General features: G+C 56.1%; 1 protein-coding gene across 19 annotated transcripts in view; it reads left to right on the top strand.

The window, feature by feature from the left end:
- Positions 1–25,489, top strand: part of CACNA1G (calcium voltage-gated channel subunit alpha1 G) — a 62,033-nt gene that overhangs the window by 28,329 nt on the left and 8,215 nt on the right. For 5 of the 19 annotated variants that reach the window (XM_061391388.1, XM_061391373.1, XM_061391376.1 and 2 more), the window contains 23 exons: positions 1,035–1,186; positions 1,975–2,160; positions 2,259–2,373; positions 2,454–2,609; positions 5,398–5,466; positions 6,910–6,994; positions 7,077–7,270; positions 8,138–8,569; positions 9,294–9,394; positions 9,594–9,717; positions 11,447–11,515; positions 11,668–11,852; positions 12,612–12,738; positions 14,203–14,328; positions 14,879–14,968; positions 15,765–15,957; positions 17,729–17,782; positions 22,741–22,892; positions 23,653–23,762; positions 24,468–24,601; positions 24,887–24,957; positions 25,084–25,162; positions 25,254–25,375. In XM_061391388.1, the coding sequence (XP_061247372.1) occupies positions 1,035–1,186; positions 1,975–2,160; positions 2,259–2,373; positions 2,454–2,609; positions 5,398–5,466; positions 6,910–6,994; positions 7,077–7,270; positions 8,138–8,569; positions 9,294–9,394; positions 9,594–9,717; positions 11,447–11,515; positions 11,668–11,852; positions 12,612–12,738; positions 14,203–14,328; positions 14,879–14,968; positions 15,765–15,957; positions 17,729–17,782; positions 22,741–22,892; positions 23,653–23,762; positions 24,468–24,601; positions 24,887–24,957; positions 25,084–25,162; positions 25,254–25,375 (3,126 nt within the window). Of the gene's footprint in view, positions 1–1,034; positions 1,187–1,974; positions 2,161–2,258; positions 2,374–2,453; positions 2,610–5,397; positions 5,467–6,909; positions 6,995–7,076; positions 7,271–8,137; positions 8,570–9,293; positions 9,395–9,593; positions 9,718–11,446; positions 11,516–11,667; positions 11,853–12,611; positions 12,739–14,202; positions 14,329–14,878; positions 14,969–15,764; positions 15,979–17,728; positions 17,783–22,740; positions 22,893–23,652; positions 23,763–24,467; positions 24,602–24,886; positions 24,958–25,083; positions 25,163–25,253; positions 25,376–25,489 lie in introns of all 19 variants that reach the window. The other 14 variants (XM_061391389.1, XM_061391374.1, XM_061391380.1 and 11 more) reach the window with 7 other exon arrangements.

The following is a 25,489-nucleotide window of genomic DNA, read 5'->3' as shown; positions in this document are numbered from 1 at the left end:
CCATGGACTATAGCCTGCCAGGCTCCTCTGCCTATGGGATTATCTCAGCAGCAATACTGGAGTGGGTTGCCATTTTCTCCTCCAGGGGATCTTCCCAACCCAGGGATTGAACCTGCATCTCCTGGGGCACCTGCATTGGCAGTCAGATTCTTTTTCACTGAGCCACCATATTAAGAGGGAGGAGGCACTTAATATTCTGTGCTAGAATAGCAAATGAAGTAGAGTTTGTCATTAAGTCTGATGACCTCTCTAGTACGTGTTCGCTGTCCTAATCCCAGACCCTGGCTAGGAGTATTAACTACTTCTAGTGTTTTACATTTGACCAGAGAGATTAAGGATCTTGCTAAAGGTCACACAGTGATTTGACAGGATAGGTTGAGAATTAAGCCAGGTGTCCTAGTCTCAGGGAGCAGCTCCAGGTGCCACCTCATGTGTGACATCTTTCTTGGGGATCTCCCGTCTGCTCATTGGTGTGTTTGTATGTACATGCTTGTTTGTGTGTTTGTGTACACGTGTGTGCACGCATGTATGCATTTGTGTGTGTTTGTGTGTACGTGTGTGCAGTGTGTGTGTGTCTGGAAGGAAATAATGTTGCCAACAGTTGTCCAAGAGAATGCTGCCAAGTGCACAGAGTAATTGTGGAGAACATGTGACTTCGTGTGTGGCTGTGTGTATGAGGCCTTGGCAGTCACCCTCTGGTGCCCACCAGCAGTAGGAAGTGGGTGGAACCCACAGCATAGGCCTCCAGCGAGCCTGTGGCCCCAGGATCTGAGACTCAGCTGAAAAGAATCAGGGGCTGGGGGCTTTGTGCACTGGCCACCCCTGAGTGCATTTTCTTAAGGACGCTTCTGGGGAGCATCCTCCCCATTAGCCTGAGCATTCAGCACCCCTACCACCCTCTCCCAACCTCCACCCCACCCCCTGGCTTGCTGTTCCTGCTCCCAGATGTGTAGGAAGGCCAGGTGTTTTTGAGGACTGGGATGAGGGGCTCAGGGACAAGCCTCTGCGACTTCATGGTCCACTCTATCTTCTAGCCTGAGGAGCTCACCAATGCCCTGGAAATCAGCAACATCGTCTTCACCAGCCTCTTTGCCCTGGAGATGCTGCTGAAGCTGCTAGTATATGGTCCCTTTGGCTACATTAAGAACCCCTACAACATCTTTGATGGCGTCATTGTTGTCATCAGGTATGACTGCCCCTCTGCTGCCTCTTGCCTGAGGAATGCCCTTAGGGTAGCTTGGGGTGAGGAGCCACACACCCTGCTCCTCTGGGCCTGGAATCAGGCCCCACTGACCCAGAGGCCCCCTGCTCCCCTAGCTGGGGATTCTCTGTGCCCCTCGCAGCGCATACCACACTCTCTCTCAGCCCTCCCTTGCTCACACAGAACACGGTCTTCCATCTGCTTTGGCCAGGCTCCTCGGAAATCTCTGCTCTCATTTCCACTCCTTGTCCTTGACCCCATGCAGGTCTGGGGTGGGCAAAGACTAGGGAGTTGGCTTTGGAGAAGAGTTGGAGGAGGTAAGGCCCAGCCAGCTGTCCCTGCTTACAAAGTGCTTGGAGACGGTCACACTCGCTGGCAACTTGCTTTAGGGTTTCCAAGACCTTGGGAAAGTGTTCCCCCCGCCACCGCCTCAGGCCCTGGGCCAGAAGAGCTGCTTTATTGCTTTTTGGAATTGGCTTTAGATTTCATTAGAAGAGAACAAAGCAAACATTCCATAACTTGAGGCTGTTGCTTTGGCTGATGGAGGGAGAGGACTGGCCCGGAGGGGAGAGTGGGGAGGGAGGGAGTTGTCACCCTGACCCTTGCCTCTTGGAGCTCCTGCCTAGAGACCCAAGTTTCCCTCAGAGCCCACTTTCTCAGTGCTGGCCAGGCCAGACCCTCAGGTGCTGCTGGTGGGTGGGGTGGGGGGAAGGTGAGCATGCAGAGGCCTCAGGTTCGGGCTCTGGCTCTGCCCCCACCCTCCCCCCTTGCAGCGTGTGGGAGATCGTGGGCCAGCAGGGGGGCGGCCTGTCGGTGCTGCGGACCTTCCGCCTGATGCGGGTGCTGAAGCTGGTGCGCTTCTTGCCGGCGCTGCAGCGGCAGCTCGTGGTGCTCATGAAGACCATGGACAACGTGGCCACCTTCTGCATGCTGCTCATGCTCTTCATCTTCATCTTCAGGTGAGGGCAGGCGCGGCATCCATGCCAGCGGGATGAGGGCCTGAGGGGCAGGGGTTTCTGGGGCCCTGACCCCCATCTCGCGGCTCCTGTGTCTTCAGCATCCTGGGTATGCATCTCTTCGGCTGCAAATTTGCATCTGAGCGGGATGGGGACACGTTGCCGGACCGGAAGAATTTTGACTCCCTGCTCTGGGCCATCGTCACTGTCTTTCAGGTGCAAGGGCAACAGGAGAGGGTGGGCAGGGTGGTGGGGGTGCCCCGGTAAAGGCCCTGACTCCCTTCCTCGGCCCACAGATCCTGACTCAGGAGGACTGGAACAAGGTGCTCTACAACGGAATGGCCTCCACGTCATCCTGGGCTGCCCTTTACTTCATCGCCCTCATGACCTTCGGCAACTATGTGCTCTTCAACCTGCTCGTTGCCATTCTGGTGGAGGGCTTCCAAACGGAGGTAACCCCCTGCCTGCAGCAGTCCACTTCCAGGAGGAATTGGCTGCATTGCTGGAGTGGTGGTGTCCTGGGAGGTTCTGCCCGAAGTGCCCTTCAGACAAGGCTGGGGGATTAGGACTGGGAGGTTCTGAGTTTCGGGCAGCCCCTTGGCACTCGAGAGACAGGGTGGTTGTTGGGGGAAGTATCCCTGGATCCAAGGTGAGCTACTGAGTGGGCTTCCCCAACAAAGTCGGCTAGACTCTACCCCAGGGAGCTGGACAAGATGAGTGTTGGCACACGGACAGCTGGATCCCTGAGCACAGGTGTGCCTGGGGACATCTGGAAGGAACCCATCTGAGTTGAGGGGTGGGGGAAGTTTGCATGCAAATCACCTGGGCTTTGGCTGAGCTGGTGAAGATGGCACCAGCACCCAGGCAGAACTGAGCTGCCCTGGCTGAGAAATGAGCCCAATTAGCTGCGGGCATGGCAGAGATGAGCGTCCTATTTCCAGCCCAGGCTCCATCACTTTCGTCATAGGCAGCATCGTCAATTAATATTGATTTACATTGATCCCACCCTCGCCCTGCCAGGACGCAGTCCCTGCCTGAAGGGCTGCGTACCATTCTGCTCCCTCAGCTCAGCCGCTCTTCCTACCGGAGCCCCAGGCCCAGCCCAGCTTCCTAGCACCTAGCACAGGGCAGGTCGACTCAACCTAGAAATGCTCCAGGTTGGGTGTGGAGAAGCTCTTGGTCCATTTCTCTCCGGGTGACCCGGATGGAAGCTCCCGCTGCGGCCTGGTCTATAAATATCCAGCACACGGTGGAAAAACAAAAGTCTATTTTCTGACTCCTTCCCAGGCTTGCGAGGGAGGGCTGTTCCCTGTGGGCTGGGCTGGATGGTAGGTGTGGGTCTGCCTCTCCCACGCCGGCCTCCTCCCATTGAAGTTCCATAGTTAACCATTGTTGCATTTCCTCCCCACCTTTGGTGATGCCTGGGCCTCTTGATGGGAGGGAGGGACATTGGTACTCTCCCTTGGATGGGACCTTTATTAACCCTCTGTGGCCTAAAGGGTTAAGGAGGTCAGTGTGTTCCATGAGTCAAGAGACTCATGGAGACCCACCGCTTGGCCACTGCTTTTGGCCTGTGGGTGGAGGAGCTGAGTGGGGACAGTGGTCCTTCAGCCTCTTCCAAACCACAGCTCCTGACAGCTAAGATTCCCGCAGAAAAATTCCTGTGGAATTCTGTGGAAATGGAAAACATCCCAAGCCTATTTCCCTCCTTCAAGTGGCCATTCAGCCGGCTTGGCAGTCCTGGAGATGCCTGGTACAGGCACCCCTCCCCATCCCTAGTCCTTCCAGCAGACACCTTGTTAAACTGAGAGCTGCTGAACTGGCCTGGTTGCTAGGCAGCAACAAAGTCTGCGTGTGGGAATGGAGGGCAGTCTGGCCTTTGGGCCTGGCCTAGTCACTCTGGCCCTCCTGGGGGCTTGTGTCTGTCCCAGCGTGAGGGTTTCCCCAGGGTCTGGGGCCGCACCCTTCTCAACAAGTGCCTAGGAGAGGGTCTCACTCAGGGTGTGATGCTTTGGGTCTGGGGTGGGATGGAGAAAGGATTTCAAGATCAACCTCTTCATGGGGGTGGGCAGCAGCATGGCCCTGAAATGCCCATGTGAGGAGCTAGATCAGCTACTCACTATCTATCCTATAAACCCCTGGGTCAGTGCGGAGTTGGTCACTCAATGCCAGTGACCTGGACACCTGCAGAAGCACCTGCCCTCAACTGCATGGAATTTTCAGAGGCACACTTGTGGCTCTGAGGGAGCCCCAAAATCTGGCAGAATAGGTTGGCTTTTGCTATTGCGATGATCTGCTTTTTTTACAAACGAGGCAACCTACCTCAGTGGAAGCAGTGGCCACCCCCATTTTGTTGGCCGTCATCAGCAAGAGACCTCAAGGGTCACCCCTTGCTGGGCTGGCCACCCTGCCAAGATGTAGGAGAAAGTAGCCTAGGAGTCTGGGCCAGCTGGGTTGTTGACTTCCCAACTTGCAGGGGGCAGTGCCCTGAATCCCTGAGCATTTATCATCTGCACACTTAATTGAATGAACAGACAGCAGGCCCTGTGTGAGGCCATTAATTGATATCAAACAACCTCGTAGTCATCACCCTAGTGCTATTTGTCACATCCCATCCCAGTAGGAGCATGCTGATGTGGAAGGCAGAGTTAGGAGTTAGGAGGCCTGTTCTTGTGCCTGGTCTTTGGTCTCCTCCCCGCTCTGTGACTTCCATCCACTCCTCCTTCCCACCCTCCATGCCTGCTGCTTCAGAGCCAGTGAGAGGTGAGCTAGAGACCCAAGTACGAGGCCCAGACGCATCTCTTATTCTCTGTATCACCTGGGGCAGTTTTTTTTTTTGCTTCAAACCTCAGATGCTTCCTGTAAGATGGTGCTAGCTGTACATCCTTCTCACCTGGGTAAGCTAGTGTTAATGAAGCAGTTTCGTGATGCCTGGCACACCCCCAGTGAATGGTAGCTGTTATTATTAGGATTACTGGGGGCTCAGTCTCCTTCCCTTTCCCTGTTCCCACCTCTGTGGCCTCTGCCCTCACCCTTCAGATTCATTCTGGCTCCAGGGCCTGTGGTTGAATTCTGGAAGGCCCTTCTGTCCCCTTTCTTGTCCTCTCTTGCCCCATGTCTCATTTCCCCCACTGCTGGGTTTGCACCCATCCGTTTCTTCCTCCTCTTTCAACATTGCTGCTGTTTGAAAGCTGGGCGCCTGTGACCAGTGCCCATCCCCTGCCTCCCCTCTCCCTGTAGGAAATCGGCAAACGGGAAGATGCGAGTGGACAGTTAAGCTGTATTCAGCTGCCTGTCGACTCCCAGGGGGTAGGTATGCGATCATGAGTCAGCATGCCCCCGGTGCCCCGTGCCCCCCACTCTGCCTCCGTGTCTTGCTTGTGTTCACGCTCAGCTGCTGTGCAACCTGTGGTGGCTGTGGTGCTCCTCGGTGTTGTGAGGTTTGCTTTGATTTTAAGTCCCTTCCCCCTTGAGGACACTGAGGGGAGGGCCTCCTTGCCTCTGCCCTGTTCACCAGCAAAGGGCACAGTCCATCCCGTCAGACCAGGGGATGGCAAGAGAAGGAAGGGACTTAGAATCCTCTGTGTGCACGTGTGTGGTGCACCACGTGTGGCGCCTCTGCTGCGGTCCCCGAAGAGTCTGAGTCGTCGGGCCTCGGTGGGGTTGGGATCTCCGCCGTAGACCGAGTGCCCCCATCTTTCTCCTCCTCCTTGCCTTAAGCTCCTGTTGGAGACCCCGCAAGTTGCCTCATCTTAGGAGAAGTCTTTGAAGGATGTGGCGGTGGGGGTGCCTCTTGCCAGAATGTACCAGAATTTTCAATCGACTTCTGTGTCTCTGGCCCCTTGGCCACACAGGAGGTCCAGCAGGTGCTCAGGGGCACACTTCTCCTCTGGCCCCACACTGAGCCTGTGCCCTGTTGTCTCCTGCACTGGCACCAGAATTTGGGGCAAAGCCAGGGTTCCCATGGGACTCCATGGTACTGTGCATGCTGAGCAGCCCCCTGGAGATCCCACTTGATAATTAAAGGCCTCGTTAGGGATGTAAACTGAGTTAATGAAAATGATCCCCTGAGATGCCAATTACGCAATATTTATGTCCTTAACAAAAGTAGCAATCAAGTATTTCTTAATAACTTCTTAAGGAGAAGTGTGTAATTACTGGGGAACCTACTGACCTGCTAAGGAGGAAGAAAAAAACTGTCCCAGAGACAGGGAGAGAGGTAAAAATGGGGCCAGGGTAGGAGGTGGGTCTTTGGGAAGAGGGAGGAAAGAAGTAAGAGACCATCCCTTGGGCTGAATGGCTCTGTCTGGGGTCCTTCGATTTCTCTCTGGGGTCCTCGGGTCTGAGGCTCAGGGGAGGGCAGTCATGGAGGGAAATCAGAGGGCACAAGTGGCCTTTGGAATTGAGGCTCTCGTGACCACTTCACTCAGGCCCCCAGCTCCCTCTGACCTGTGCCACCCACCCGCTGGACTATCCCCTGTCCCCTCAGCCCTTCTTGAGCCAGTCCGAGCCAGGAAAGTTGTGCTGTGGGTTCTGGAGAAAGTCCCACCTTCTCTGAGGTGACAGAGGCCCTTGGGAGGCCTAGGCCCCAAGCCTGGGTGGTCTGGTCTGAGCCAGTGCATGCCTTGTGCCGTGGTGGCTGGTTCCTTGTGGCCTCTATGTGGTGTGTGTGTGAAGACAGGGAGACTTTGGTCCATCCCACTAACCCCTGCCGGGTCAGGTTCCTAATAGCCTGCTGTTCTCCCACCCCAGGGAGATGCCACCAAGTCGGAGTCGGAGCCTGATTTCTTCTCGCCAAGCCTGGATGGTGATGGGGACAGGAAGAAGCGCTTGGCCTGTGAGTATCTCTCTGTAGGTACAGGCCCTGGTTCTTGGCCACCCTTGAGTGGACTCAGGGTCTCGCCCTCTCTCCCCTGCAGTGGTGTCTTTGGGAGAGCACCCGGAGCTGCGGAGGAGCTTGTTACCACCGCTCATCATCCACACGGCTGCCACTCCCATGTCATTGCCCAAAAGCTCCAGCAGCGGCCTGGCCGAGGTTCTGGGCCCCCCCTCCCGCCGCACCAGCAGCAGTGGGTCGGCTGAGCCAGGAGCACCTCACGAGATGAAGTCACCGGTAGGGGGTGCAATGGGAGTTGTACAGGGGTCAGGAGGGAAAAGAGGTGCAACTGGCGGGCCCAAAGGGACAGCCTCTGAACCACGGGCTAGACAAGGCCCGGGGTGTTAGTAGGGCTGGTCATCTAGGCAGACACCAGAGCCCTGACCTTGAGGACCAAAGAGCAGTGTTCTAGTTCTACTTCTTCTGTTCCCCAAGTGTCCTTGGGGATAAGACTCAATCTCTGAGACTGCTCTGTAAAATGGGAGGTCCTTACCTCTTTGAGTCCATAGGGTCACAAAGAGCCGGACACGATTGAAGCAGCTTAGCATAGCGTAGCATAGCATACCTCCTTAAGACCGCATCTTAATCACTGCAAACCCCATCCGGATACTGATTCTGTGCCAGACACGTTGTAGACATTGCTTATAAGTGTCCTATTAATAAAGGCATGTAATCCTCACAGCAACTCTCTGGTGGGTACCAATATTATCCCCATTTTACAGATGGGGACCTGAGTCTCAGATTACCAGGGTGAGCTATGGGAAGCTCCACGCTGAGCAGGTGACGGAGCCAGCATTTTAGTCCAGGCGGTTGGTGTCAGGGCCCATGCTGTCACTGTGATTTTACACTGCCACTCAACCAAACGAGGAATAGGTGCTAAGGTCATATCTCTTTTACAGGTGAGCAACTGAGGCACAGAGAGGTTTAGTGACTTGCCTAAGGTCACACAGCTGGTGTGAATCCCGGCATCCAGGTCTAGGGCCCCTGCTCACACTCCTATAGCGATGTGATGCCAGGAGACTCACGGGAGCCAGGGTGAATGTGAGGGGGTGCGGGGCCATGAAGCTGTGGCTCAGACCAATCTCTCCCCTGTTCACTCCTCAGCCAAGTGTCCGCAGTTCCCCCCACAGCCCCTGGAGTGCAGCAAGCAGCTGGACGAGCAGGCGCTCCAGCAGGAACAGCCTGGGCCGTGCCCCCAGCCTGAAGCGAAGGAGCCCAAGTGGGGAGCGGAGGTCCTTGTTGTCGGGTGAGGGCCGGGAGAGCCAGGATGAGGAGGAGAGCTCGGAAGAGGAGCGCACTAGCCCAGCGGGCAGTGACCGCCACCACAGGGGCTCCCTGGAGAGGGAAGCTAAGAGCTCCTTTGACCTACCGGACACACTGCAGGTTCCCGGGCTGTACCGCACAGCCAGCGGCCGCAGCTCAGCCTCTGAGCACCAGGACTGCAACGGCAATTCGGCCGTGGGACGCCTGAGTCAGGCTGTGCGGCCCGATGACCCCCCGTTGGATGGAGACGATGGTGATGACGAGGGCAACTTGGTGAGGCCCCTGTGGGCACAGTGACCTCTCACCCCTGACTTTGAGTGAGGGGAGCTGTGCCTGACCTGGTGCAGGACTGGACAGCTGCCTCCCAGTTGTTTGGAATTCAGGCAGTTACCATCATGCTCAAGGGATCTCAAGGGGTATCAGCCCTGAAGTCAAGGTCCAAACAGCCCCTTTGTCCCTCCGCCTACCCCCACCAAGCCCCAGAGCCTCATCATGCCTGGGGCTGCAGCTCTGCGTCCTTGTTGGATAAGAATGACTTCAGGCAGATGTGTATGAATCTTTCATGGCCCTCCCCCGTGACTCAGAAAGACCCATCACTCATCTCTCCAAACTGATGCCCTCCTCTGTCCCCCTCTGTTGTATCGACCTCATCACAAGCCTTGATTTCACTCCACTTTTACCCATTCACCTTTCCCCAGCCGTGTCACCACCACCTTTAGCCCTGGGGACGGGGCTCAGGGACCTGGGACCTCAGGGTTAGCACATGAGAAGGGGCGGGTGTCTCCTCATCCCAGGTGTGTCTTTGAACAGACAGCTGTGATGGGGACGGTGTTTGATCATTCCAAGCCCAGTGGGGAGGGAAGGAGGGAAGGCAGGCAGGGGGCCGGGCTGGAGTGGAGAGAGTAGGCTAGGAGTGAGGGCCAAGGAGCTACTGAGGAGTGAGGGCTCAGGACCTGGGAGACCTGGCCCCGCTCACTCCCCGGCCATACTTCTACAGAGCAAAGCAGAACGGCTGAGGGCGTGGATCCGAACCCGGCTCCCTGTCTGCTGCCTGGAGCGAGACTCTTGGTCTGCCTACATCTTCCCTCCTCAGTCAAGGTCAGCACCCCAACCTCTCCTTCTCATGGGTAATTCTCCTGTGACTCCATCCCAGGGATGCTAGAAGTGTCCCTTGACATGGGGGTGGGTGAGAGCAGGGCCTCGGGCCGGGAGAGCCCAGGATGGGTAGGGGTGGGCAGTGCTGCTCACCGCCATCCCGCCTTACCCCAACTCAGCCTCTGCCTCTGTCTTGGAGCAGGTTCCGCCTCCTGTGTCACCGAATCATCACCCACAAGATGTTTGACCACGTGGTCCTCGTCATCATCTTCCTGAACTGTATCACCATTGCCATGGAGCGCCCCAAGATCGACCCCCACAGCGCTGTGAGTCACTGGGGCTGGCGGCAGTTGCTGAATGCCTGCTTGGTGCCCTGCCCTCCCGGGTTAGAGGATTTGTACCCATGCAGCGAGCCAGGCAGGCAGGGAGGCCCAGAGAGACGCGGAAGCAAGGAGCCAGGAATCTCCCCGATTCTGACCCTTGCAATTGGCACCCCGGGATGCCTCCTATATCCTCACCTGTTTCCCTTCTGTGAAAAAGCATCCGGCTGCCGGGCTTGCTCCTAGCCTGGGCAAAAGGAAGCTTTGCTGCCCCTGGCAGTTTGCAGTGGTGCCTTCCTGTGCGCCAGGGCTTGTGAGGCCTGTATGTGAGTCAGTGAGTATTGCAGGGATGCCAACAGTGAGCCTGGCCCTAGCTGGTCTGAGTGGTCAAGAGTCTCCTTCTCACCGGGACCTGTGCACTGATGGGGAGGCACCCTGCCCAGCTCGCCCCATGGGTGATGCCCCAGAGGGGAGGGAAGCTGTTCTTTGCTCCTCTGGGTCTTGCCAGGTTACAAACAAGTAGCATTTTAGGGGCCTTCGGGGGAGCATTGGTCACTTATGCTTGGCTTTGAACCTGCCATCCTCCTCAGGAGAGGAAAGGCCATGGGTCAGAGTGTGTGGATGCACTCCTTCAGGCCTGGCTTCTTTGGGATGGGCCCGGCCAGTCCTGGGAGCTCTCTCCCCAGGCTGGCATCACAGCCTGTCCCCTCCAGCAATGATCTGAGGCCTAGAAAGGTGGGGGGCTCTGTTTCCCACCCATGACATCTTGCACCACCAACTTGGAGGCAGACCCTGTTCTCGTTGCTGCCTCCCACACCATTGTTCAGATTTCAATGTTATAGAGCTTCTGTTTCCCATTAGGGTGGGCTCCAGCCAGGTCGGTGGGAAGGGGTGGTGGTGGCGGAGGGAAATGGGCAATGGAGGGGCCAGCCTGGGAACAGGTGAGAGCCTGTATGCATGCAGTAAGGGTGGCCAGCCACACCGGTCTGCCTCCTGCCTCAGAGCTCGCCGTGGCCAGGTCTCTCCCCCACCGTCCCTCTCAGCCCCTCCATCTCCAGCTCTATCACGTGCTTCTCCCTCTCCCCCGTTTCCCTGTTTCTCACTCCCTCTGACACACTTTACCCGCTGCCTCTCCAGCTCTCTACACCCCTCTCTTGGCCATACAATGATGGAATCAGCTCACAGATATCAGGGGATTGGGCCGCCTTCTTTCCTGCCCGGCCTCATGCTATGCTTGGCATAAATATGGTGCCTGGGGATGCACAGCCTGTACTCAGGCCCCCATCTTGCCCTGCGGCTCGATTTCTGGGGCACACAGCAGGAGAGCAAGTACGTGGAGCAGGGACGAGTAGGATGGAGCATCGAGAGATCAAGCTAAATGCTGCTCCAGTTTTAAGAAAGGAATCAGTGAATAGGGCCTGAGCTCTGGGGCTCAGATGACAGCACTGTGGTGGGAATCACTTTCCCTCAAGGCAACTCCAGGAGGTAGGGGGCAGGAGTGGGATTGTGCTCAGAGCTCTGAGCGAGTCTAGGGGCTTGACGCTGGTTCCGTGTGTGTGTGTGTGTGTGTGTGTGTGTGTGTGTTTGAGGGACCATGGGAGAGCAGGGAGGAGATTGCATGTTGAGGAGAGTGGGTGGTTGTTCCTAGTTAAACACTGAAGGCAGTTCCTGGTTTCTGCGCACAGAGCAGACCTGGTGGGTCCCGGTGGCAATACCTGCCTGCTCTCTTTTACAGGAACGAATTTTCCTGACCCTCTCCAATTACATCTTCACCGCAGTCTTTCTGGCTGAGATGACAGTGAAGGTGATGGGGAGGGGACGGTCAGCATTGGATGGGAGCCATCTGGTTCCCGGCTGTGGGGGGGAGGGCAGGGGAGAGGCTGGGCCACAGAGCGGGCAGGGCTGAGGACTGGCTGCAGGGAGGAGGCAGTGTTGGTGACGCAGGGGCATCCCCAGGTGGTGGCGCTGGGCTGGTGTTTTGGGGAGCAGGCCTACCTGCGTAGCAGCTGGAACGTGCTGGACGGGCTGCTGGTGCTCATCTCCATCATCGACATCCTGGTGTCCATGGTCTCCGACAGCGGCACCAAGATCCTGGGCATGCTGAGGGTGCTGCGGCTGCTGCGGACCCTGCGCCCGCTCAGGTGCAGGCACACCCTGACGGCCAGCGCCCCATCTGCCCCTGCCTCCGGCCTGTGACTCCGCTGCGAACCCTGCCTCCCGCCCCCGGCATCACTTCTCACTTGGTTTAGCCATGGCCCCGGTGTTCTCCCTCCACAGGCACCTCCCTCAGGGACCCCCTCATGTGACACCCTCCAACAGGCACGCCGTACAAGGGCCCATATGGCATGAGGGCCATACAGGACCCTCATGCCCTTCAGCTGCAGCTCTCCCTGTGTGGAACCCTCAGGGGCAAAACTTGAGTCTCCCTGTGAAGTGACAGACTATTTGCTGCTTCCCCGCTTTCTCCCCCATCCCGGGAACTACCCACCAGGAAACACTTCTAGCAATGGATCTGCACTGTTAGGAGACCCTCCCCAATCAGACAGTCACCCTGAACCCCAACTGAGAGTCAGAAATTTCCATGGGTGGGGACATGGATGAGGCAGATGTTGACTGACCAGTGAGGTTTTCCTGACTGTGATAATCCGTCTCCCTGCCTGCCTTCTACATGCTCCACACAATTCTGCATCCCTGGGTTGAGTCACCACCCAAACCCCATCCTAGAGGTCTAGGTGTGGGGGTGGGTGGGGGTCTCTGCACAGTGAGCCCAGAAAGCCAACCTCTTCCCTCCACTAGAGCCCAGGATGGGGACCAGTGAGCCAAGATGGGAGGGGGTGGCAAGCAGGGCAAGGGAATGTCTGAGCCGGGAACCCCTCTTACCCGCCTCCCTTTCTCCCCAGGGTAATCAGCCGGGCACAGGGGCTGAAGCTGGTGGTGGAAACGCTGATGTCCTCGCTGAAGCCCATTGGCAACATTGTGGTCATCTGTTGTGCCTTCTTCATCATATTTGGCATCCTAGGGGTGCAGGTTTGTGGGGGTCCAGGGCCAGCTATCAGCAGAAACCTGAGGAGTGGCCTTCCTCTTGGCCTGGATGCTGTGGCTCCAGGAGCTGCTGCCACCTTTACCCTAGAAAAGCCTTGAAGCCAAAGGCCCTCAGGCTCCTTTGCCTCCTGGGCATTTTGCAGAAAACTGGGAGCCTGGCAGAGGCCCGCAAGGGGAGAGGGCCTCGAGGGGCTTCTGACCAGTGCCGCATAGGCTGCCGTTCTGCCCTCTCATGCACTGCTCTGAGTGCAGACGCTGACCTTGGCCTGCAGTCTGCTCAGGGGTCCCCTCCCTTCCTTCCCTACTGGAGCCAGTAGGCTGCAGGCCAGGCCTGGGGATCCAGGGCCCAGACAGCTGGGCCAGGTTAGCAGTGAGCTGGCAGGCAGGCGGGTGCAGACCCCAGACGACACAGTAAGTGGGGGCTGCTGGGGAAACTTGGCCTCTGGCCCAGGGAGGGAACTTGGCTTTGGAGGAAAAAGAAAGGGAGCTGCCTACAGGATTTAGCAGGCACCTCCGGGAGCCAGGGGAGCCCGTTCATCTCTCTCCTCCAGATTACCCCTCCTCGCTCCAGGCTCCAGACATTTCAGCTATAGCATAGACGGCTGGCTGTTGGGCCAGAGGGAGCTTCTGGTTGGCTGTCCCCCTCCCTGTCCCCTCCTTTGGCTTCCTGGGGTCTCCATTCTGCCTTGGGCAGGGGAGGTCTTCTTGGGTTTCCTCAAATTCTCTGGCTCCAGAGACCAGGCCAGAATACATTTGCTAAGACTGTGTGGTGCCTCTCTGCACACGCGGTGCCCCTTCCACTTCTTACTTCGGGCCTACTTAGGCTCCCTGGTTCTCCTGTCCCTCAGTCCCTTCCCCACAGTCATAGCCTGGTCCGTTCTAGGGTGAGGGTGAGCTTTCCAGTCAGAAGGACCTAAGTTTGAGCCCCCTTTTCGCCACCTTCTGGTTGTATAAACTTAGTGAGTGGATTTGCATCTCCGAGCCTCAGTTTTCCTCATCTCTTGAGTGGAATCCATATACCTTGCCTGCCCCCACCATTAAACCAGATCTCTCGGCCCTCCTGCAGTGTGTCTGATTCAGTGGGTCTGGGGTGGTCCTGAGAATTTGTATTTCCAGCACGTTCCTGGATGATGCTGATGCTGCTGTCCAGGGACCCCACTTGGAGAATCACTGGCCTCCCCCTTCGTAGGAAATGAATGACTGTCCCCTCCTTTCACCCTTTCCCAGTCCCCTCCCCTAGGACCTTCCCTTCCTCTCCAGGGACTCTGCTCCGAGGAGCTGGAGGAAGGGATGCCTGCAGGGGAGTTCACTGTCCGTACGTCTCTGACTTGACCGAGCACCTGGCCCTCACCTAGGGTGTACCTGGAGCTCTTAGGCCCCAGGGCTGGTCTGGGCTTCCTGTGCTCACAGCTCACTGCTTTCTGTGTCTCTGGTTATGTGTGTGTTCAGCTCTTCAAAGGGAAGTTCTTTGTGTGCCAGGGCGAGGACACCAGGAACATCACGAACAAGTCTGACTGTGCTGAGGCCAGTTACCGGTGGGTCCGGCACAAATACAACTTTGACAACCTCGGCCAGGTGAGTCCCAGGCTCTAAGGTGGAGGTGGGAGAGGTGGCAGGAGTCTGGGGAGGATGCAAGTCCATGCTTAATGATGCATGCTGGGCAGTTGGCTCACCTGCTTCATCATGAGTGAATGGGTCCTAGCGGGCTCTCCGTGCAGTGAGATGATGTATTTCTTTAGCATGGTACAAGATGCAGGTGTATTGTCAAGGTGATTCTTTTTCTCATTCCACATTCATAGAAACAGAAACGTAGAAAATGAAATAGCTCGCTCAGTTTTGCTGGTTTATTTCCCTGCCCCACTCTGGTTTGGTTTCTGGATTTCCAGAACTCTGGGGCCCGTTGCTCTACCTGGCTGAGGTTTCTCCCATGGCTCTTCCGGCTTCATAGCAGCCATGGAGCCTTGGGACAGAGAACTCTCATGGAGCCTGGAGTGTGACTCCAGGCTAACCTCTGAAGGCCTAGGGTCCCCCAAGCTATCGCCAGGAGGTGCTTTGGGGGTCACTGGTGGGTGTCTTGGCTATACACCCTAGGTTTCAAATGGTCCTTTCCTCCCCTTCCCCCCAGGCCCTAATGTCCCTGTTCGTGCTGGCCTCTAAGGATGGCTGGGTGGATATCATGTATGATGGGCTGGATGCTGTCGGCGTGGACCAGCAGGTAGGGCTGAGGTGGGCAGTTTCTATCTTTGAACTCAGGTCACTCACGATGGGTCAGCTCCAGGTGTGATGCGTGTAGGCAGCGGTTAGAAAGACAGCAAAGCAGGCTGGCAAAATGCCATCCGAGAGGCATTACGTCTTAATATCAGAGGCTGTAACTGGTGGCCTGAGGACAAATGTGGGCTTGCTTTATTGGCTTGCAACACATTTAAATTTTTAAATTAGTGATAAACAATTAAACAGCTTCCCTGGTAGCTTATATGGTGAAGGATCTGCCTGCCAGGCGGGAGACCCAGGTTCATTCCCTAGGTTGGGAAGATCCCCTGGAGAATGGCATGGCAACCTACTCCAATATTCCTGCCTGGAGAATTCCATGGACAGAGGAACCTGGCGGGCTACGGTCCATGGAGTCAAAACAGTCAGACATGGCTGAGTGACTAACACTACCATTAAACAATTAAAAATTGACAAGTTTCACATGAAAAATCCAGATTTGGGTCTGCTCAAGTCCAAAGATCTGGAAACACTGGACTTGCATTCCCTAAGGGCAGGAGTCGACTGCAACAAAGAAGCAACTCCCCACCTTTTGGATAAAATATCCACTGTCTACTTGGCCACAGTCCCCAAACCTCTCTACTGGCTAACACCAAATGCATATCATTCATTGACATCCCCTGATGGATCTGTGTATAACTGAGTATGCAGGCCCTGTCTTAAGCAACCCAGGCTGGGGGGCAGCACCTGTGACAGTTACCCTCAGGCTAATATCTTCACTTGTCCTTCCTGCTCCCCACCAGCCCATCATGAACCACAACCCCTGGATGCTGCTGTACTTCATCTCGTTCCTGCTCATCGTGGCCTTCTTTGTCCTGAACATGTTCGTTGGTGTGGTGGTGGAGAACTTCCACAAGTGTCGGCAGCACCAGGAGGAAGAGGAGGCCCGGCGGCGGGAGGAGAAGCGTCTACGGAGACTGGAGAAAAAGAGAAGGAGTAAGGAGAAGCAGATGGCTGGTCGGTAGTCTTTCCACATCTCTCTGAGCCATACTTGGCCTTGGCCTTGCGACTGTCGGGGCCAGGGGCTGGGGCTGGGGCAGGGAGAAGATGCTCCCACCCCCTCCCCACCTCCTTCCCCGCGAGAGCATGCCAGCCTTTAGAGCCTGCATGAAGCAGACCAGTTCAGCCCTGTGGGGTAGGGGAGCTCCCCTCTGCGGGCCTCCCGGTCTCAGCATCATGCTCCCCAGATGATGCCAACGGGAGCTGATGCACAGTCCCTCCCAGCCTGACTCCGAGAGGAGCCTCATGGGGTGAAAACCCCGCTTCATTGCCCTGTGCCTGTATCCAGGGACCCTGACCTTGGCACTTGGCACCTTACCCACCCCACGGTTGGTGAGCAAATGTCTTCAACCTGTGGCTGCCCAGTGTCTGTAGCTGATGGGCAAGGCCTTGGCAGACCATGCAGATGGGCCATGGTGTGCAAACCTCAGACCGCTCCTCTCTCCCTGTTTCCAGCAAAACTCCCTGGCTTCCTGACTGTCATTTTTTTTTTTTTTTTTTCCCGCTAAGCTATTCAAAAATACCCACCCAGCTCAGGGAGGGTCTGAGGTCACAGGAACTCTAAACTCATGACACTCTGGCCTTAGACCCTTTAGCCCTTCATCTACGACCTCCAACACCTCTTGCCATTGACCGGGTGAGGCCCCTACCCCAGGCCTCCTCACACTCCTACTATGGGTGGCCAAGACTAAGCGAAAGACTGCAGATTCCCGGACACAAGGCGTGAGTGCGGGTCCTGTTGTGTCCCCGTGTGTCTCCAGGTGTGTCTGCACTCGAGTCGCCTCCCAATCTCAGGGCTCCTGCCTGTCTGTCTGGTGCTCAGCAATCAATCAGCGTAACTCTCTTTCAGTCGCCCACGTCTCTCCAAGTGTCTTTATGTGTGGGTTTTTCTAAGCTTTTGTGTGTCTGTCTCTGTTTCGTCTGCGGGTTTTCCCTCTTCTCTCCACCCTTTCACAAGCCGTCTTCCTTACGCTGATAAGATGTATGTGGTGCTCTGCGTTTTCCCTTTGGTTTGTTACAATGTGAGCACTATCAAGCAGGCGGAGGGCTGTGGTGCCCCAGCCCCTGGCTCTAGGGCATCTGGAGCCAGGGGAGGGCTGTTGGGGGCTGTGAAATGGAAGCGGGCGGGACAGAGCTGATGCACCCTGTGAGAGGGGCTGCTCCAGGGTGAGGACTCTGACCTCTAGGCAGCAGCTCTGGGATAGGGGTCCCAACTTTGTTCCTGGTGGACGACTGAGGCCGAGCAGGTGTACTGCCCCCAGCAGCCATGCTCCCACCCCTGCTCCGTCTGCCCCTCCTTGCAGTCTGTCTTCTCGGCAGGACATCTGCAGATGGAACTCTTTTGGCAGGAGGTACCTGTGGCCCTGCCTGACCAGCTGGCTCCCTTTCTGGGGTCTGCAGCCTTCTCGGGTGCAGCTGAGGCCACAGCACGGGGAGTGGACATCTGTTCCGAGGACAGGCTTCCTCCTCTCCTCGTGCCTCCGACTCCCCGCCCCTGTGACCCTAATGAGCTGGCCAAATTGCTCAGCTTCCTCAAGTGCCCTGTGTCCAAGCTTGGGGCTGGTACTTAGGACCCGACACCCTTGCTCAGCATGCCCTATTCATAGGCAGAGTGAGGGTCACAGCCCAGGGGAAGCAAGCTGCCGAGGGGGCCCTGCCCAGCCCACCTGGTCCGGCCAGTGACCGATGTCGTGTTTCATTCTTTTAGATCTAATGCTGGACGATGTAATTGCTTCCGGCAGCTCAGCCAGCGCGGCGCCAGGTACTGCGTCTGGGGTTGTGGGTTCCAGGGTATGGCCCCGGGCGGTCAGGCCCACATCATGTGTGCGGGCATCCTCTTTGCTCCCTCTCCATGGCTCACTGATTCTGTCTTCTCAGGGTGAGGGGTTCTGGGTTCTGTGGTGTCCCGTAGGCCTGTGCTAGCCGGACAGGAGGTGAGGGCCTTATCACTCCCCTCCAGCCAACTTCTCTTGGTGGACCCTCCTTATCTGGCCAGCTTTTGAGGCCCTGCTCCCGGCCCTCTGCCACCTCTTCCCATTCCTGTTCCTCCTCCTGGGTCACACAGTTCGATTATTAGAGCTGCAAATCTCTCCCGCCTCCCTTTGTCTGAACGGGAGACTTTGATCCAAGCAAGCAGGATGAGAGGAGCAGAGAGGGAAAGGATTTGTTTCAAAAATGTAACAATGAATAATTGAACAGACTCATTAATAGTTAAGTAATCACAGGGGCCACATCATTGCTACAAACAGCAGGAATTGGGACTGGAAGATCTGAGTTAGCCACAAGCTTCTCCCCCAAAAGCCAAAGATTTGGGAGTGAGTTGGGTCATTTTCTTTGAGAGCTGTGTCTCTGGGAGGGCCCTCCTGGTTTTGCCTGCACCCTCCCCCACCACCCCCCACCAGTCCTCTGGCCCCTGCTCTCCCAACACGGCCTCCAGACAGTGGTTCAGAGGTTCTGAGAATCTGTGAAGTGTTGTGGGGCCTCAGTACAGCCTCCGATGTCTCCACCCCACGGTTCCCAACCTGATTGTCCCTAAGGGCCCCCCTTGTCATCTTCTACAACAGACCCCACAATGTAAAAGATCTTCTCTGAAGTTGAGAGCATGTCAGTAATGACTTTGTTTCACTGGTTTTCCTAATCAAAGACACATCTAATTGCTAATCAGGACTTATGAGCTGCAGAAGCTTTCACGTTGAACGATGGTAAAGACCATTTTGCCGTTAAATTAGTCTGTGGGGTCTTAGCACAGGCGTGTGTATGATTGCATGTAAGCTTTTTAAAATATTGAAAAGAACCTCAGGACCCCCATGTGACTGCCTCCTCAGGCTGTTGAGGGCTTGGGACTCCAGACTGGGAACCATGGGCTGTACCTTTCTCTACTTTTCCAAATTCCCTCAGAAGCCAGGCTCCTGCAGACACTACCCTGTGGGTGCTGGGCTGCCTGATCAAAGGGGAACCCCTGAGCTGCCATTTGAGAGGTCATGCCTGGGGCCCTGGGTGGGATGATGATGTTTGGCATTGAGAGACCACCCGGGGGCTCAGGAGGCTCCAGCCAAGTTTTATCTGGGTTGCCTGGGCCCACATCTCTGAATTGGGCTGTACTGTGAGTTCCTAATGTTAAGGAATGAGAGGAGGGTGAGGGGACGTGGCCTTCAGCTCCTCCCTTATGGGTTCACCTGGTCTGCACGCTGATGTGTCCACACAAACACACTCGCACCAGAACACCATGGGTCTGGCTTCAGAGGCTTCTCCCCCAAGAGTCAACCCATGCGGATTTCCATGGCCCCTGAGACCATCTTCTGACACACCCACTTAATGATAAGCACTCTCTTGACTCTCATACTGCACCCCCTTCTGGGGACATTCTGCCATGGTCATGTGGGCACAGGCAGGTATATACACTGGTTACAATAGTGTCTCACCTTTCCCGCTGGTGATGAAGACTCGGAGGCCCCAGACAAGGGCTCAGACCACCCCTATCCCTCTTACCTAAACCTGTTGTTCTGCGTGGTCTATACTAGAGTTTTTCAAACTTTCCTGTGCCTAAGAATCCCCCATAACATGTATAATATCATGTATGAAAGGAAAAAAAAAAAAAAAGAATCCCCCAGAGGACATAACCGAGCCCCACCTTAGAAACTCTCACAGTGGTCCAGGGTAGGACCTGAGCGTCTGCATCTCCAGTCAGCTTACAAGGCGCGGCAATGCTGGTGCATCAGGGTACCCAATGGTGTGATGGGGATGAAGCCACACCCACTAGTCTGGAGTTGCTGGAATCAAACGTGTGCACCATACTTCCCTGCCAGCACCTCTGCCACCCTGTGCTGCCCCCAGCAGGAGCAGAACAGCCAGATCCCAGGGAAAGGCTGAAGGGAAGAGTCTGCTTATCAGGAAAAAGACCTGATGAGACACCTCGGTCCAGCCCAGCTTCCAAGTGGAGGGAGAAAACGGGGCTGCCTCCAGCACCAGATTGGCTCCCCTCGGCCTCCTGTGGCACCTGCCTCCAACTTGCCCTCTCTCCTTTTACCAGGACCCACTGATCAGGCCTGGCTACAGCAGCTGAAGTTGGCCTCTGTCGTGGGGGCCGGTGTCCCTAGGAGTGACCCCTGCCTTCCTCCTATTCCACCACTCCCCTTTGCAAACCCTCTGCCCTGGCTGTGCCTCGGGCTCCCAGTGACCCCTACTAACTCACTGTGCCTATGGCTCTCACTCACAGCCTTGCGCCCCCTCCTGCACCTCTCCTCTACTCCCGCCCCTGACTGGGGGCTGGGCAGTCCTGGGGGGTGCTCTTCTCCTCACTCTCTGCCTCTGGTACTTTCTCTGCCTAAGGTAACTCATACAGGTAGGAGGCAGGAAGACAGGGCCAGGGTAGCCGAAGTGCCAGTGACCACTGGTCAAGATCCCCTCCTGGGCTACAGCTGGAGCTGGTAGAGCAGCAGGCCCACCCAAGGCTCTGCCCAGGGGGTCTCAGTTTCTTCTCTGAGCCCGGGTTCTTGCCTGCAGAACCGAGGGCCAGGGACAAAACAGGTGACGTCATCCGGAGCGCAATAGTGAGAGCCTTTGGGCAAACTTCGAGGGCACCCTCTGGGCCAAAGCCCCAAGGCTTTGTGTCCAAACCCACCTGGCAGCTGGTGAGGGGCTCTTCAGGTACTGGCTTGGTCGCCTCCTTACAATGTGTACATAACGAACTTTTTGATGGGCCTCCTCTCTCTCTCTGTAAAACAAAGGGATTGGCCAAGGAGATGCTTATCAGGTTGGCCCTGGTGCACTTTGGACCTGGGCTCTAATGGAGGGATTTCTGGCAGCCTTGGCACCTGCTGCTCTGGGGTCAGGGCTGAGGGTAGAGGGGTTCTATACACACCTCAAGGGCCTGGGACTGGTCTCTGTGAACAGATGCCCTGCCTCAGTCGTCCTACCCCACCTTCCCTCTGGGCCTCCACCTGCTCCTTGGCTCCTAGAGCAAGACCAGGAGGAGGCGGCAGCAGCTCCATCTGGCCTGGGGCTGCCTACATGGACAGACTGGGGTGACAGGGGAGGGGGGACTCTCTAACCTGTCCTCTGCATTGTCTCAGCTAATTACAGGGCTAATAAGGAGCCGCTTTTTCTAACCTAATTGTATTCAAACATTTTAGTTAATTCTCCATTCATATTTTAGCATAATGGGATCGAGTGCTCTCGGCACTTATGGAGATTAATGCAGAGAAAGAGTTCCAGCTGCTAAGGCAACGCTGGGTGACTAGCGCCCTCTTGTTCTGTGGGTACTGAAGGAAGGAAGGAAGAGGCTGGCTCACCAGGTCTACCTGCCGTGATCGCATCGTTGTGTGGATGACCTGTGGCCTTATGTTGTCCCCTGTCCCTGGCCTCTCCACCCCCATCTCCCTGGGGGCCCAAAGGGCCGCCTGAGCAAAGTCATGGTTGGCTGGCCCATCTCTGGAAACAAAAATATGGCCTAAAGCACCCTACAGTGCACCAGAACACTGGGACTTTCTGCCTCTCGGTTATCCACACCTCAAGGCTGATGCTGGAGCGCGGCAGCTGGTGAGGCTGAATGGGAGCTCTTGGGTACTCTTCTTCCTTCGGCCTTTGGTGGGGGTCCGCCAAGGCCACTCCTTGCCTCAGTTTACCTCTCTGTTTAATAGTCCTGCATGGGAAAGGACAGTTATAACCAAGCTGGTCTGAGCCAAAGCTTCCTGCCGCCCTGGCACAGTCCTCAGAGGCTACAGCCCTGGCTGGCTTCCGCCGTAGACTTCCTGAGGGGGAAGAGCTGTCTGGGACCTGAGGTTGCCCCAAGGCCCCCATGCGGTGCCTCTTCTTTCTTTGTGGCTGCCTCTGATGACATGTATCCCCAACTTGGTATGGCCTTTCCTCACACCTGGAGGAGGGGCCCCCTGTAATCTCCTGCCCCCAGATTTGTTCTGCCTGCTTAGTAGGTCAACCTGGTATGATAATTTTTATAACTAAGTGGTTCACTAATTACAAGAGAAATACGATGCCTCTGACAGATCTCAGACAGTGCTTCCTGCTTCCAGCCCAGCCTGCAGGGGAAGCTGCCCTGGTCCCCAGGAGCAGACTGGGCACTGCCTCATTAGAAACTGGGTGAGCCCTGTGGCCTCCCCTCTGCCCTCTCCCGAATGAGGGGTCAGGAGTCCCAGGCCCTGCCCCCACCGTGGGAGGCCCTCTGAGCGGGTCAGTGCAGTCAGCCAAGAAGACGTCCAATTTCCAATCTCCAGTTTTATCTCCAAATCCCAGCTCTGTTGTAATCTCCTCTGCTCCCCTCAAGAGTCTAAGCTCGGTAAAGGAGTAAGAGCCTTCACCTCTCCATTGATGGAGCTTCCTCTGAAGCCAATAAGATCAGTTGTTTTTCGTCTATTGATCAGACCTTACTGCAGAACACCAAGTCGAGGGTGTTACGAGGGGCTGCTGGATTTTGGAGGCTGCCTCGGGGAGGGGGCTCACCTGGTGTCTACTGTGGGTGGGGAGCTCCGCATGTCCTGACCCCTTCTGTGCCCAACCACAGCCAGTAGAACAAATGCTTGAAGGGGAAACACCAAGAGAGGGGCTCCTGCCCAAAAAGAGCAGTACGTGGAGCGCGAGGATGCTGATGACGCTGGAATGTTTCAGCTCTGGCATTAGAGGCTGGTGGCTGTCAGGGACTGTGGGTGGAGGGGGCACAGTGGACAGGGCCCAATGGCTGCTCTGTTCTCCCTGCTGCCCCACCAGAAGCCCAGTGCAAACCCTACTACTCAGACTACTCCCGCTTCCGGCTCCTCGTCCACCACCTGTGTACCAGCCACTACCTGGATCTCTTCATCACGGGTGTCATTGGGCTGAACGTGGTCACTATGGCCATGGAGCACTACCAGCAGCCCCAGGTAGGACTGAGTGACCGGCCCTCTGGGCCCCACCTCGTCATGAGCCTGTGGGTGAAGCTAACCCAGCCCGAGTCAGGGCACCTCGGGCCAGTGCTTGGCCCCCTACAGGGGATCCTCTGGCACCACTTGCAGGGACTTGTGAAGGTCAGTCTTGTCTTGGTTTTACAGGTGAGGACAGTGAGGCTCAGAGAGGTTAGTTGACTTGACCAACTAACTGGGAAGTGAAGGACCTGGATTCTTCACCCAGCAGATATTTGTTACCTTAAATAAATAAAGATGTTCAGTGTTCTTGACCTGTGAGGATACAGAAGGCAGATCTGTGTCTACTCTTTTGGAATTTAGATTCTAGTCAGTATCCAGCTCCAGACCTCACCTGTGCTCTTGCTACTTCTGAAATCAGCTTCCATCATCTGCCTTCCACATCTTAGTTCTCCCATCTGTAAATAGGGACACTGAATTGACAACGCAAAGACCCCTTTCACTTCTAGTATTCCGTGCCTTCCAGCACATTCTCATGTGATCTCCTCACCATCCCTCAAGGAGAGAGATCTTTCAACACAGAGTTTGGATCATACCTGTGAATGAGAAACCTCCTCTATCCTAGAGTGGTGGCCAATGATCAGCCATCATGGTGAGAAGGGAGCAAAGTTCCCCTTAGACTCACCTTGTCTCCCAGATCTGGGAGGAATGATGGAAGGATCAGGACGGGCATCTTCCCTGGGCCTTAAGAGATCTTGCATCTTGCCCCCATCCCTGCCAGATCCTGGATGAGGCTCTGAAGATCTGCAACTATATCTTCACTGTCATCTTTGTCTTGGAGTCAGTTTTCAAACTGGTGGCCTTTGGCTTTCGACGGTTCTTCCAGGACAGGTAAGGGGAGTGGGGGTGAGGGATGGAGGAGTGGGCACATGTTTCCCAGGGAGATGCCCCAGAGGATCTAGTGCCTGAAGACCTTTCTTGACTCTTGGGGTTCAGACTCCACTCCAGGACCTATGCAGGGCTGATGGTGCAGTGTGGGTGGGGGGATATCCGGGGCCCGGGAAATGGGAGGGGAGAGAGGGAGCCTGCTGAGAAAGGGCCTGGGAACAGCGAAAATCAGTGTGGCCTAGACTGGAGCCAGACTGCCTGGACCAGATCTGAATCCTGGCTCTACCATTTAGACGCTGGTAACTTTGGGTAAGTTACTTAAGTTACTTAATCTCTCCCAGTTTCTTCAGCCATAGAATGGGATATAATAACTGTATCTACATCACAGAGTTGTGAAGATTTTGAGTTCCTATTTGTAAAGTCTATCAAATAGCACTTGACACAGAGCAAATACCATAAAAGTACTAGATAAAACAGCAAATGAATGAAGATGAAAAGCAGAGGGGCTAGAACTAAAGTCCTAACCCTACCTGTGGTACCACCTGGCTGTGTGACCGTAGCTAAACCACACCTTCTCTGCAGGATGGACAGGCTGGACAGGCTGACCTCCACTCTCCTTTCTGTGGCTGAGAATGTGCCACTCACGTTGCCACAACTACCCCCTCCTCTGCAGTGCCCCCTTCAGGGAGCTGTGTCCTGGGCTTTCAGGTGGAACCAGCTGGACCTGGCCATTGTGCTGCTGTCCATCATGGGCATCACACTGGAGGAGATTGAGGTCAATGCCTCGCTGCCCATCAACCCCACCATCATCCGCATCATGAGGGTGCTGCGTATTGCCCGAGGTCAGTGCCAGCTGCCTGCCCACCATGGCCACTCTTCCGGAGTGACCTGCTCAAGGGGAGACAGCAGAGGTCAGCTCTGACTGGCTAGGGAGGAGGAGGGTGTGGGTTCCATGAGCCTTTCTTCTAGCCTCTGCCTAAGGGGAAGGGTGGGGGTGAAGCCATGGCAGCCTGGCTGGCTGGGGCTGGCTCTCCCACCAGCCCCAGCCCCGGCCCTGGCCCTGGCTCCACCAGCTGTGTGACCTGGGACCTAGAAGGGCTAGCTCATGACATTGCTCTGTTCTGCAGTGCTAAAGCTACTGAAGATGGCTGTGGGCATGCGGGCACTCCTGGACACAGTGATGCAGGCCCTGCCCCAGGTAGCTGGGAGGTGGGAGTGGGTGGGAAAGGTCCTCTCGGGAAGGAGAGGGTGCTCTCCAAAGGGGTGGGGGGAGCTGGCTCAGAGATCTAGCGGCACCTTTTCCATTGCTTTTCCTCTCTTCCAGGTGGGGAACTTGGGACTTCTCTTCATGTTGTTGTTTTTCATCTTTGCAGCTCTGGGCGTGGAGCTCTTTGGAGATCTGGGTGAGTTGGGGTAGGGAGGGCAGGGGAGCCAGGGCTGGAGACTCAGGGACTCCTGGGCTAACTAAGCCTCTCTCCCTTCCCTCCTCCTCAGAGTGTGATGAGACGCACCCCTGCGAGGGCCTGGGCCGGCATGCCACCTTTCGGAACTTTGGCATGGCCTTCTTGACCCTCTTCCGAGTCTCCACAGGTGACAACTGGAATGGCATCATGAAGGTGAGAGCCCCCCACAGTAAGGCCCCTCCCAGGGCTGGCTCTGGCCTCAAGGAGACGGCCCCACTTCTTGGCTCAGGTGGAACTCGATGTGAATAAAAGCATGTAACCTTCCAC

The sequence above is a fragment of the Bos javanicus genome, chromosome 19, assembly GCF_032452875.1.
Source record: "Bos javanicus breed banteng chromosome 19, ARS-OSU_banteng_1.0, whole genome shotgun sequence".
Classification (NCBI taxonomy): Eukaryota; Metazoa; Chordata; class Mammalia; order Artiodactyla; family Bovidae; genus Bos; species Bos javanicus.
Note: the sequence above shows the minus strand (reverse complement) of the source record. Positions and strands in the feature narration are given on the sequence as shown.